The following is a 14,312-nucleotide window of genomic DNA, read 5'->3' as shown; positions in this document are numbered from 1 at the left end:
ATGTGGCTGCTATGGGGCTCGGCCTGCCTCAAGTGGGTCACACAGTGGTGTAACTACCATGGGTGCAGGGGATGTGGCTGCTAAGGGGGTTGGGCTGCCTCAAGTGGGTCACACAATGGCATAACTACCATGGGGGCAGGGGATGTGGCTGTTATGGGGCTTGGGCAGCCTCAAGTGGGTCACACAATGGCGTAACTACTGTGGGGGCAGGGGATGTGGCTGCTAAGGGGGTTGGGCTGCCTCAAGTGGGTCACACAATGGCATAACTACCATGGGGGCAGGGGATGTGGCTGTTATGGGGCTTGGGCAGCCTCAAGTGGGTCACACAATGGCGTAACTACCGTGGGGGCAGGGGATGTGGCTGCTAAGGGGGTTGGGCTGCCTCAAGTGGGTCACACAATGGCATAACTACCATGGGGGCAGGGGATGTGGCTGGTATAGGGCTTGGGCTGCCTCAAGTGGGTCACACAATGGTGGAACAACACTGAAGATTGCGACATTGGAGGGGCTATTTCTAAACTCCCTCGTCTACTTCCCTAACCTTCTGGGAGTTTCAACTACAGCTAACTCTCAGGGGGTGGCTGCTAGGGCTATCCCCTAACTAGTACCTAACACTAACCCCCCTTTCCCCAGGCCCTAAGCCCCACCCTGATACTTACCTTCGGGATGTCATCTGTCGGTGATCTGGTGCCGGTCTCCTGAGTGGTGTCGGGATTCAGTCAACGGTCACATGACCGCCAGCATCCCGTTACGAGTACCATTCATAGGTCTCATTTTCAGGAGTACTGGTTCAGTCCCCAACATGGCTACTTCATCTCTATGTAGGCGACCATGATACTTCAAATATAACGAGCATAACAAATGAATAAATATGGCTCAAACAACGTGGTTTTTTTTATTTACAAATATCAACATACAGTTGTATTTATTGTTAAATATATTAAAGGTTCTGGTATTTTGTACATTTTTATTGACTTCTTGTAACTTGATTTATTTCTGCCACATATTTAGTAGTAAATCTTTCTAAAACAATTCCTGTGCATGTATAATATTCCAGATCATACCAGCGACACAAAGATACAGTAAGTCAATGAAAAGGCTCATACTGTGAGTTTTCGTAATATGTTCATTCATTTTTAGGATATTTTTGTATATATATAATACATTTGTTTTAGATTCATCGATACAAATATTTTCATAAATGAACTTTAATGCAATTAGACTAGAGGCATATATGGCCTGTTTATAAACCAGAGGAAATCCCTATCTATCAAAGAGATTTTTCCCATTTACTATACATTCTTAGGGCACAATCCTTCCTCTGCTGTGGCCATCTCAGGTTAGCAATAGTAGGAGATTTTAGACAAAAAATTCATTAATATTACTATTACTATTTAAAAAAAAAAATTTACAACTTGTTTTTTTTATTTGTGTATTTTTAATTGGAAAAAAAAAAGTTGAAGTAAAAGTCAAGCCAGAGCTTGCAGTCCCACTGCGCAAGTGTGCACACATTCTGTTACTCACAAATGAACACAAGACAAGAATGTGATACATTATATAAGTAAGGAAGTGTAGGCACAGTGGAGAGCACGTGGGTGGGTGTGATTACTCATGTGTCTTCCACACCAAACAGGCCAATCGCAAGGAGACCAGGGATGCCTTCTATTTTGGCAAGGAGGTGGGTAAACCTTGTAGACCCGACTGCCCTCACCCATATAGAGATGCCACTTCCCTGCATTCTAACAGCCTGTCTGGTAAGAATTGCTGCCTGTAATAAAGTCTAGAATTAGCAGATAGATAGGCCTGCACACTGTGATTGTTTGGAAAGGTTAAATCCCTAAATCCTGTGCACCGCTGACCTGGTCTAGCCTATTCTATGATAGGTGAAGGGTCGCACAGACACCTATTTTAATTTAATCTTTTCCATGTATAGTTTATGTCCTTTCCCTTTTATTCAATAGTACAGGTATGTACCTTTTACATATTGGGAGGTGCTCCAAGGAAAAATGTAAGTACAGGAGGTGAAAAGAAAAGAAGAAGATTCCCTGTGGTGGGCACACTCTAAGAAAGTATTGTAGTCCGAGTGTGCCCACCACAGGGAATCTTCTTTTCACCTCCTAGCCTATTCTATTACAGATTCATTTACTAAAGGTGCATACACACTAGGCTCATTTTCACCCTCCTGAGTTATATCGTTTATAATATCGCCCAGTGTGTATGCTATGAGCGATGCATGCTCCTAGGGGTCTTTAATGACCCCCACTGTTGGCTGTACATGCAGCTCAATCTGACAACATAATCAGAAGCTGGAGATTTTTTTATTTATTTATTTTAATCTATTTAGTAAAAAGACCAGTCAGTACTATAGACAATTGTACTTCATTTTATGTCTTATCCAGATTCCCAACAAAAATAAGATTTCACTTGAAAAATTAGCATATCTTAGTATATAAGGCCGTGTTGATGTCCCCTTTAAATACCAAACTACATTCTGTGTCCTTCTTATTTAACACCCAGCAAAAGACGTTCACCTTATCTTCTCCTATTATACAAACTTACCCCTATCCTTCTTCTACATGCAAATTCCTTCTGATTCTTCCCTTTCAGGGCATCCATCACCTAAAATCATTTTGTTGACTGAAAAAGTATTCAGCCTATTAGTTCACGTTAGTAATTTATTAACCCACAAAATGCTGCCTTCACCGTGTCCACTTAACCATTAAAACACAGAGATGGGTGCTACAACTGTAAAATGTAAATGCCCTAGCTGGGGAATATAGCAAAGAATTCCCAATGCTGGGTAATTATCAAGTGCGTGACCCATTATCCTTTGTAAACGAACACAAATACACTGGGGAGAGATGTATCAAGGCTTGGAGAGAGAAAGGACTAACCAGTCAATGTTCAAACATAACCCGTAAAGTGACAGGAGCCAATTGATTGGTACATTATCTCTCTCCAAGCTTTGATAAATACTCTCGAGAGCCTGTAAAATGACATGAGCTGATTGGTTAGTACTTTATCTCTCTCTCTCTCTGAGGTTTGACCCCCCCCCCCCGTCAATAACCACTGTTACAGATGGTTCTGGAGCATGGTCTGGAGATGCCTAGTCTACAGAGCGGACCTGGAGAAGAGGGCAGAGTGGCATCTCCCAGGCCTGGCTCATGTTCTGCTATGAGGTTTCACAAATTACATTTTCTACTTCTGACTGTGACAACAACAAATCTGAACTCACATTGGACAATTGAATTAGATACAAGTTGCCTCACACAACACTTTTCCAATTGTAATGCACCTACAGTATATTCAGGGCCGGCGACAGGGGAGGTCAAAGGGGACACCTGTACCGGGCCCCAAGGATCAGAGGGGCCCCTAGGATATGCCACTTTGTGCCCTGCAGGGATGTGAGCCATCTTGTCCAAATAGGGCAACAAGTTGTAGGCGGTGTGGGCGCAGCCTCAGTGACCGGATCCTTTCACACAGTGACTGCACTCGTTTTTACGGGTCCAGCTCTATTGCAGTAGTTATGGGACATGGCATCAGCTCCGCTGACCAGGATTGCGCCGGCCTCTTCTGGTGGGGTGTGAGGGCTGTGTGGTTCCTGCTGTCTGGATACTGGGTAAGAGCGGCTTGGTGAGGGGATACAGGGCTTTGGGACGGGGTGAGGGAACTGGGAATGCAGAATGGAGTAATTGCGCAGAGATATACTGTGGGTTGTGTCGTAGAAAGTATATGTCACAAAAACCACCAATCATATCTTAGCAGCTGTCACATTCGCACACATCTAGCTAACATCAATATTTGTGTCATAGTCAGCAAACGTCATACTATCCTTTGTAGCCAGCAGTGCGTCTTTGGTGAATATGGTTATATAATACCCTGAGTATTAACTGTGCAAACCTAAGTAAAACAGCTATAATGCATCTTTTGTAGAACTATGTGGAATAATAATGTGCCCCCTTTGTATTTGCTGCAACCTTACGGTCAGATAATGAGTAAAGTGATGTTAGCGCACGGTCTCAGAGCTCCAGGCTTGTTTGAAGTTAGGTGTATGAACCAATGGTGCATTCATTAAGTCAAAAGTCAGCTGGCACATTTTTAGCCAATAGCGCTCATTCATTGTAAACCACCAGCATGTACTGTCCAGCGCTGACACAAGAGGACTCCATTGTTTGGCAAATGTCTATTTTTTCTATTATTTTGGGGTTTGAAATGTTGGGACATGTTTTCTTAGCTTTAATTAGCGGGACATTGATGATAGGACTACTGAAGAGGCGCCAAATGGAGCAATGTAAGCATTCGCCAGCCCTTGAAATCCAATCAGCAGGTAGCGGCAGCCAGTTCTAACCACTTTACCGACATTCTGAAAGAAAAAAAAACAGTGAAAAAAATGATCAATTAGACCAGAAACAGAGTAAGAATACTTTATATAATATAACCCTGAGCAGCAATCAGGACATGGACCATTACACCATCATGGCAGAATACGGACACATGGACCATTACACCATCATGGCAGAATACGGACACATGGGCCATTACACCATCATGGCAGAATACGGACACATGGACCATTACACCATCATGGCAGAATACGGACACATGAGCCATTACACCATCATGGCAGAATACGGACACATGGGCCATTACACCATCATGGCAGAATACGGACACATGGATCATTACACCATCATGGCAGAATACGGACACATGGATCATTACCCCATCATGGCAGAATACGGACACGTGGGCCATTACACCATCATGGCAGAATACGGACACATGGACCATTACACCATCATGGCAGAATACGGACACATGGATCATTACCCCATCATGGCAGAATACGGACACATGGACCATTACCCCATCATGGCAGAATACGGACACATGGGCCATTACACCATCATGGCAGAATACGGACACATGGATCATTACACCATCATGGCAGAATACGGACACATGGATCATTACCCCATCATGGCAGAATACGGACACGTGGGCCATTACACCATCATGGCAGAATACGGACACATGGACCATTACACCATCATGGCAGAATACGGACACATGGGCCATTACACCATCATGGCAGAATACGGACACATGGGCCATTACACCATCATGGCAGAATACGGACACATGGACCATTACACCATCATGGCAGAATACGGACACATGGACCATTACACCATCATGGCAGAATACGGACACATGGATCATTACCCCATCATGGCAGAATACGGACACATGGGCCATTACACCATCATGGCAGAATACGGACACATGGACCATTACACCATCATGGCAGAATACGGACACATGGACCATTACACCATCATGGCAGAATACGGACACATGGACCATTACACCATCATGGCAGAATACGGACACATGGACCATTACACCATCATGGCAGAATACGGACACATGGGCCATTACACCATCATGGCAGAATACGGACACATGGGCCATTACACCATCATGGCAGAATACGGACACATGGACCATTACACCATCATGGCAGAATACGGACACATGGGCCATTACACCATCATGGCAGAATACGGACACATGGGCCATTACACCATCATGGCAGAATACGGACACATGGATCATTACACCATCATGGCAGAATACGGACACATGGATCATTACACCATCATGGCAGAATACGGACACATGGGCCATTACACCATCATGGCAGAATACGGACACATGGGCCATTACACCATCATGGCAGAATACGGACACATGGGCCATTACACCATCATGGCAGAATACGGACACATGGGCCATTACACCATCATGGCAGAATACGGACACATGGACCATTACACCATCATGGCAGAATACGGACACATGAGCCATTACACCATCATGGCAGAATACGGACACATGAGCCATTACACCATCATGGCAGAATACGGACACATGGATCATTACCCCATCATGGCAGAATACGGACACGTGGATCATTACCCCATCATGGCAGAATACGGACACGTGGGCCATTACACCATCATGGCAGAATACGGACACATGGACCATTACACCATCATGGCAGAATACGGACACATGGGCCATTACACCATCATGGCAGAATACGGACACATGGGCCATTACACCATCATGGCAGAATACGGACACATGGACCATTACACCATCATGGCAGAATACGGACACATGGACCATTACACCATCATGGCAGAATACGGACACATGGACCATTACACCATCATGGCAGAATACGGACACATGGACCATTACACCATCATGGCAGAATACGGACACATGGGCCATTACACCATCATGGCAGAATACGGACACATGAGCCATTACACCATCATGGCAGAATACGGACACATGGGCCATTACACCATCATGGCAGAATACGGACACATGGGCCATTACACCATCATGGCAGAATACGGACACATGGGCCATTACACCATCATGGCAGAATACGGACACATGGGCCATTACACCATCATGGCAGAATACGGACACATGGGCCATTACACCATCATGGCAGAATACGGACACATGGGCCATTACACCATCATGGCAGAATACGGACACATGGACCATTACACCATCATGGCAGAATACGGACACATGGGCCATTACACCATCATGGCAGAATACGGACACATGGGCCATTACACCATCATGGCAGAATACGGACACATGGACCATTACACCATCATGGCAGAATACGGACACATGGACCATTACACCATCATGGCAGAATACGGACACATGGACCATTACACCATCATGGCAGAATACGGACACATGGACCATTACACCATCATGGCAGAATACGGACACATGGACCATTACACCATCATGGCAGAATACGGACACATGGGCCATTACACCATCATGGCAGAATACGGACACATGAGCCATTACACCATCATGGCAGAATACGGACACATGGGCCATTACACCATCATGGCAGAATACGGACACATGGGCCATTACACCATCATGGCAGAATACGGACACATGGGCCATTACACCATCATGGCAGAATACGGACACATGGGCCATTACACCATCATGGCAGAATACGGACACATGGACCATTACACCATCATGGCAGAATACGGACACATGGACCATTACACCATCATGGCAGAATACGGACACATGGGCCATTACACCATCATGGCAGAATACGGACACATGGGCCATTACACCATCATGGCAGAATACGGACACATGGACCATTACACCATCATGGCAGAATACGGACACATGGACCATTACACCATCATGGCAGAATACGGACACATGGGCCATTACACCATCATGGCAGAATACGGACACATGAGCCATTACACCATCATGGCAGAATACGGACACATGGGCCATTACACCATCATGGCAGAATACGGACACATGGGCCATTACACCATCATGGCAGAATACGGACACATGGGCCATTAGACCATCATGGCAGAATACGGACACATGGGCCATTAGACCATCATGGCAGAATACGGACACATGGACCATTAGACCATCATGGCAGAATACGGACACATGGGCCATTACACCATCATGGCAGAATACGGACACATGGGCCATTACACCATCATGGCAGAATACGGACACATGGGCCATTACACCATCATGGCAGAATACGGACACATGGGCCATTACACCATCATGGCAGAATACGGACACATGGGCCATTACACCATCATGGCAGAATACGGACACATGGACCATTACACCATCATGGCAGAATACGGACACGTCTGGCCAGGTACTTCCACTTCAATAAGGTTCTTAGGAAGAGATTTATCAAGAGGGCAAAATAGACACTACAAATATCTTTTTGCAAATGGAAAAATATTATGTCATTTAGGTCTTTAAAATGGACAATTCTAACAAATAATAATCAGTTACATTAGCAGCATAAAGGGAATGCGGCCTATCTATTATTGGTGGTCCCTATAAGCAGCATTACTGATCACCGCATACTGCATTGTGGCAATTAGGAAGGTTTATTGGGGTTACATGTAGTCATCCTGGGAATGCCAGTAGCTGTACATGATACTTTCCCAGCCGCGCCGCAGGGCACACATGACTGGAAAAGATGAAACAATCAGAATATATCTCTCACACTCCCACCGCTTCCTGAGCAAATGGTAAATAGGGAAAACAGACAAACCAAACAGAAAATGCTGCTGATTTAAATGGGCCAATAAGGTTTATAATACTCCCCAAAATAACACTTTTACCATAACAAACAGGCTTTCCAGGACTTCAATAAGAAACCCAGCTGGCCATCTGCGTAACAGCAGCAGGGAGCCGGAACAGAGTCTTGTTATTGGCCTGTAAGGGAGCTGCATTCCTCAGGTCTCATTCCTATCCCGTGACATGGCTGTAAGCGGCTTATTCCATCTTCTGGAAACCATATCTACAAAGATTTCCAGAAACCTGTGCTGCACCCAGTTCAGAGCATAATAATCTGAGGATGTGTGTCTCTACATTACGCTAAGGCTTTACTTCTACTGGCTTCTGCAGTCAGAGGTTACAAGACCATTAGACCTACAGATATGTCCAGCGTCATCCTACCCACGATTGCGACTATTCGCAGCAATGTGGGCATATAAGCGCACCTGCGATTGGTGCCTGCGTTACAAACCCATTACCATAGGGAATGCATGATGCATACGCACGACTAAGTGCGTGTGACCGTAAATAGCCGCGATGCATGCGCACGTGCATACCTCACAACATGACCCTCTCCAGGACGGACACAATGCTCTGCTCCTGGACTTTCCTCTTAATTTATGATTGCCATCACCTGTGCTGAAACACTTTTCTTATCCAGTAACCTGTTCAAAACAGCTGTTGGCTATCATAAATTAAGAGGAAAGTCCAGGAGCAGAGCATTGTGTCCCTCCTGGAGAGGTCATGTTGGGAGGTATACACGTGTGCGCCCATTGTAGCAAAGACGAGGGTGGACGTATGTGTATAATACAAGTTGGCTTATAGATAATATGAGCATTAAAACATATCGTCCTGATTTTGGCAGAACAGACCTGATTTCCGGGCACTGTCCCGTTGTCCTACCCTGGGGGGAGGGAGGGGGGGGTGTAGTTGGGAGGTCCCTGTCACCCACAGAATGGATGTCATGTGCATGTATATAGCATCTATTCAGTGGAGAGACTGGGGACATGTCTGACAACTGGAGCTCTGGCCACGCCACCAGTGTGACACAAATGGGAGGCGTGACACAGCCACACCCTCTCCCATGAGGCCACACTTTCCTTTTTTAAGAGCCTTTTTTTTTTTTTTTTTACTGTTTAAAGCTATATACAAATTAAGTTTTTTAAATTATTTTTATCCTTTTTTTTGTTTATTACTGGAACTGAAAGCCAAAAAGTGGGTTTTCTGTTCCACGGCGAGTGTGCCTGGTCATTCATGTGCACATTTGGGCCTGATAAGAGGTGGACGCAATGCCGATGTTTGCGCAGTTAGTCAGAGGCGCTGCTATTGACTAGTGATGGCGGACGCAGAGTGAGTGACAGGTAGTAAGCGTCTGTGGGAAGTAACGGGTGGAAGGGGGTTTGCTGAGCACTTTGTGGGCATGTGGCATGCAGCAACTGCGAATTCGTATGCAGCTGTTATGGCCCTGGAGCCTTGCTTGCTTGGAGAGAGATAAAGTAGCAACCAACCAGCTTTACCCGTTGTTTTTTGTTTTTTTAACAGCCTGTAAACTGACAGTTAGAAGCCGATTGGCTATCTCTCTCCAAGCTTTGATAAATCTCCCCCATGTTTTCTTACACAGAACAGACTACCTGGCAGTGGGGGTAATTCCAAGTTGATCGCAGCAGGAAATTTTTTGTGCACTGCAGGGGAGGCAGATGTAACATGTGCAGAGAGAGTTAGATTTGGGTGGGTTATTTTGTTTCTGTGCAGGGTAAATACTGGCTGCTTTATTTTTACACTGCAATTTAGATTGCAGATTGAACACACCCCACCCAAATTTACCTCTCTCTGCACATGTTACATCTGCCCCCCCCTGCAGTGCACATGGTTTTGCCCAACTGCTAACAAAGTTCCTGCTGCGATCAACTCAGAATTACCCCCAGTATCTGGAAGCCACTACAGAGAATGACTGATAACAGAGCACATTAGCGTTTGATCAACGCCACAGCAAAGGTGAATACAATGGCAAACACAGGGCAGATGTACTAAGCCACCAACCAGTCAGCTCCTGTTCATTTTTCAAACACAGGTTGGGATGTACTAAAGGGAAAATGCGGCCACAAACGTCAGTTTTTTGGAATTTGGTCGCATTTCCCGTATGTACTAAGCTCCAGAACTGCAATTCATTCCTTCCATTAGTACTGGTGGCAGCTATCCTGGAATGTTCCCGATTTCCAATTCCCTGGGGGGGTCCCATGGACTTTAAAAAGAGTGGGCCAGTCCACCGCATGTTGGCCACCTCCCGAGTGGAGTGGACGACCTGGGACGGAATCATTGGTGGCAAAAATAGTTCAGGTACAAAGGGTCTGATTCAGAGCTATAGGCAAATCCGATTTGTTTGCAGTTGAGCGATTATCGGCCACTATGCATGCGTAGGAGTAGCACTGCGCGATGGCCTCTTGGGACAGCAAGCGCAGAGAGGATTTATTCACAAAGTGATTGACAGTCAGGCATCATCCGGGGGAGGTAATGTGGCGTAACGGCAAAGACACGGATGTGTCGCGATCATTTTCAGGGATTCTCTGGCTGCGCCTGCAATCCCAAATGCATCTGCAATAGCTCCGGCCTCTTACTCCCTGCGGCCATGGTGCGCCATTGTGTGTCTCAAATGGGTGTGGTATGTTAGATAGACTAGACTCAGGTTGACAGTAAGTAGGCCGACATGTTTTCTAGGTCGAAGGGACTCTAGGTCGACATGAAAAAAAGGGCGACATGAAAAAATTGGTGTCGTTTTCTTCGTACAGTGACCGGGAACCCCAATTAGTGCACCGTTCCCAATTGTAGTCCACGTGGATCGTAAAGTATGAAAAAGTTTTAAAGAATTAAGAAAAAATTTGAAAAACTCATGTCGACCTAGAGTCCCTGAAGACCTAGAAATAGAAACCATGTTGACCTACTTACTGTCGACCAATAGTGGTCAACCTAGACATTGTTGACCTAAGTCTTGTTGACCTAGAGACCGGATCCCGTCTCATTACAATCCAGGCAGCATCTGCATATTATGGCACAGTCACTGTGAAAACATTTGCGTACTTCTCTGAATCAATCCCAAAGGACCCAGCCATGCTAGAGAGGTGTAAATACAATGTGTGCAGCTTCTGGTGTTCACAATGGGGTGTGGACGTGCACCTACACACTTGGCCATAACCCCTTGTGTCGGTGCAGCAGACATCTTGGTGGCCCTAGATTCAAAGACCATACGTTAACCATCCAATCAGAGTACCCCCCTTTGTCAGAGTACCCCCCCATTGTCAGAGTACCCCCCATTGTCAGAGTACCCCCCATTGTCAGAGTACCCCCCTTTGTCAGAGTACCCCCCATTGTCAGAGTACCCCCCCATTGTCAGAGTACCCCCCTTTGTCAGAGTACCCCCCATTGTCAGAGTACCCCCCCCATTGTCAGAGTACCCCCCCCATTGTCAGAGTACCCCCCCATTGTCAGAGTACCCCCCTTTGTCAGAGTACCCCCCATTGTCAGAGTACCCCCCCATTGTCAGAGTACCCCCCTTTGTCAGAGTACCCCCCATTGTCAGAGTACCCCCCATTGTCGGGTCCTCCTTATACTGATTCTAATACCAGAGTGAATGCATTCAGTCTCCCGCAAGTCTGTCTGAGATTGGATGGACAGTGCTGGACACAATTCATCCATAATGTGATCTGATGTTTCTCCACAAAGCGAATGTGCGCCCCCCTTGAGGCACCAAGGTCAATCATCGGACCCGGGAGAAATGATCATGTTGTTCACCACTGCCATAAACACACTTTTGTTCTTTTTTACCCTATTATGCAGATTTGTATTGTGTGTACACTCCCTCTGTGGCGTCCTGCCCCCACAGTGACTGAACCTAGAGCCAATGGTAACTTACTGTACACAATACCCCAAATGTATAGCATCTGCTCAGTTCAATAAGTACAAGGGCAAAGGGCTGCTACCGCTCCACTGGGATTCTACCATAATCGTCTTCACACTGGGCAGGATGTACTGCGCGGAAAATGCGGTAAACCCCCTGTTTACCACATTTTCCTAATGTACTATCCCCCAGCTGCCAGGTCAGCGCCACAGAGACCCTATAGAAGCCTATGGGCTTCTCTACACAGCGCTGTGTGAGGGATCTGATCGGATCCCTCCCAGCATGCCTTGCCCAGAGTCACAGCGCCGGTTAAAGAGGAGGGGTCCCTGACGGAGCCTGCACATGGGCCTCCTCATCTCTAGATACGCCCCTGACCAGGACAAATTGCTTAAAAAAACCACCTTGCCTTAACCAAGCTATATGGAGGATTAACCCCTGCGCCTCTCATCCACACTCATTACTTGCTCCCACGCACAATAAGACTCACCTCTAGTCTCCAAACCTTCAAGCGTTCCCTGAAAACTCATCTCTTCAGACAGCTTATCACATCCTGGAACCACCCACATCACCTTCATAAACCTTCCTATCAAATTGCGTCCACTCTGCGCAGTCCTCAGATATCCTCCACATGTCTTCTCACCCTTCACTTTCCCTTCCTCCTGACCCTGGTTCATCATTGCTGTGTGACCATATCATACAGCCCACCAAGAACCTAGCAATCTGGTGGACAACTGTGCAATAGATATCACCTATCCTTGTGTATACATGCCTATTTCCCTACAGAGTGTAAGCTTGCGAGCAGGGCCCTCCTACCTCTATGACTGTTTGTTATCACCCAGTTTTGTTAATAAATAATAATAAACCCCTGGCCACGGTATTCACAGGATCCTTTTTCTTTTCTCATTCTGTCTCCAGCTTTATGGATTCACTTCCCAAATTGAGAGACTGGACAAGAAGCTCGGACAGGTTTAAGAACTTCCTCTCCTCACTTCCCCTGACTCCACCAACAGCAAATATCATCAAGGCATCACCTCCTTCACTGGGAGATAAAAGGGAACCCGGAGGGCCGCCTATGGGATGGGAGTCAAGATGAACCCAGGTCTCTAGAGGTCCCAATGTATGTGGTTGCATGAGACCATACTTCTACTTCTTGTGTGCTCACTAGTGCAACACATTGTGCACCTGGTCTATGGGCAGCAGCTGTATTTCAGTATGTGCTTATACATAAGTCTTCTAGAATAAGGCTTCATTTTATTTATTATTTATTACCAGTTATTTATATAGCGCACACATATTCCGCAGCACTGTACAGAGAATATTTGGCAATCAGTCCCTGCCCCAGTGGAGCTTACACTCTATATTCCCTATCACATGTACACACACACATTCTCACTAGGGGTAATCTTGTTGGGAGCCAATTAACCTACCAGTATATATTTGGATTGTGGGAGGAAACCGGAGTACCTGGAGGAAACCCACGCAAGTACGGGGAGAATATACAAACTCCACACAGTTAGGGCCATGGTGGGAATGGAACCCATGACCTCAGTGCTGTGAGGCGGTAATGCTAACCACTACACCATCCGTGCTGCCCCAGTCCAATCCATGTTTATCAAGGTTGTTTACATGTTCTCTCAGAGACAAATTTAGGGGTGACGACGCCCCTAGGCTCAGTAGTAATGCCTCCACCCCACATCATTTTATCATTTCCGTAGATTGGTTACAAGCCCTTGTTTGATGATTGCCAGTTCAATAGAATAATAATAATAATAAAAAACATTTAGTAAGTAGGAGAGCTACAGTTGCAGTGTGTGCATGTCCTACTCATTTACACTCCATTCATGATGGCATATGGCGCAGTATAGTGAAAATATTCTGCAGTTACTGGTACATCTCAGGCTGACAGTACCAACACAAACATCAAAGTGCCGCCCCCAGCAAGTGCCGCACCAGCAAGTGCCACCGAACAGCAAGTGCCACCCCCAGCAAGTACCGCCCACAGCAAGTGCCACCCCCAGCAACCAGCAAGTGGCACCCACAGCAAGTGCCACCCCCAGCAACCAGCAAGTGCCACACCCAGCAAGTGCCACCACCCAGCAAGTGCCACCACCCAGCAAGTGCCACCCACAGCAACCAGCAAGTGCCCCCCACAGCAAGTGCTGCCCCCCAGCAAGTACCGCCCCAGCAAGTGCCACCGCCCAGCAAGTGCCACCGCCCAGCAAGTGCC

General features: G+C 46.5%; 1 protein-coding gene across 1 annotated transcript in view; it reads right to left on the bottom strand.

The window, feature by feature from the left end:
• Positions 1 to 876: 876 nt before the first annotated feature.
• C4H1orf115 (chromosome 4 C1orf115 homolog) overlaps positions 877 to 14,312 on the bottom strand; it is a 95,105-nt gene continuing 81,669 nt past the window's right edge. Inside the window, exon 3 of the mRNA XM_063919435.1 lies at positions 877 to 4,363. Within this exon, the coding sequence (XP_063775505.1) occupies positions 4,241 to 4,363 (123 nt within the window). The 3' untranslated portion in view covers positions 877 to 4,240. The remainder of the gene's footprint in view (positions 4,364 to 14,312) is intronic.

This window comes from Pseudophryne corroboree, chromosome 4, assembly GCF_028390025.1.
Source record: "Pseudophryne corroboree isolate aPseCor3 chromosome 4, aPseCor3.hap2, whole genome shotgun sequence".
NCBI classification, from domain to species: domain Eukaryota; kingdom Metazoa; phylum Chordata; class Amphibia; order Anura; family Myobatrachidae; genus Pseudophryne; species Pseudophryne corroboree.
This window is presented reverse-complemented; position numbering and strand designations above follow the sequence as displayed.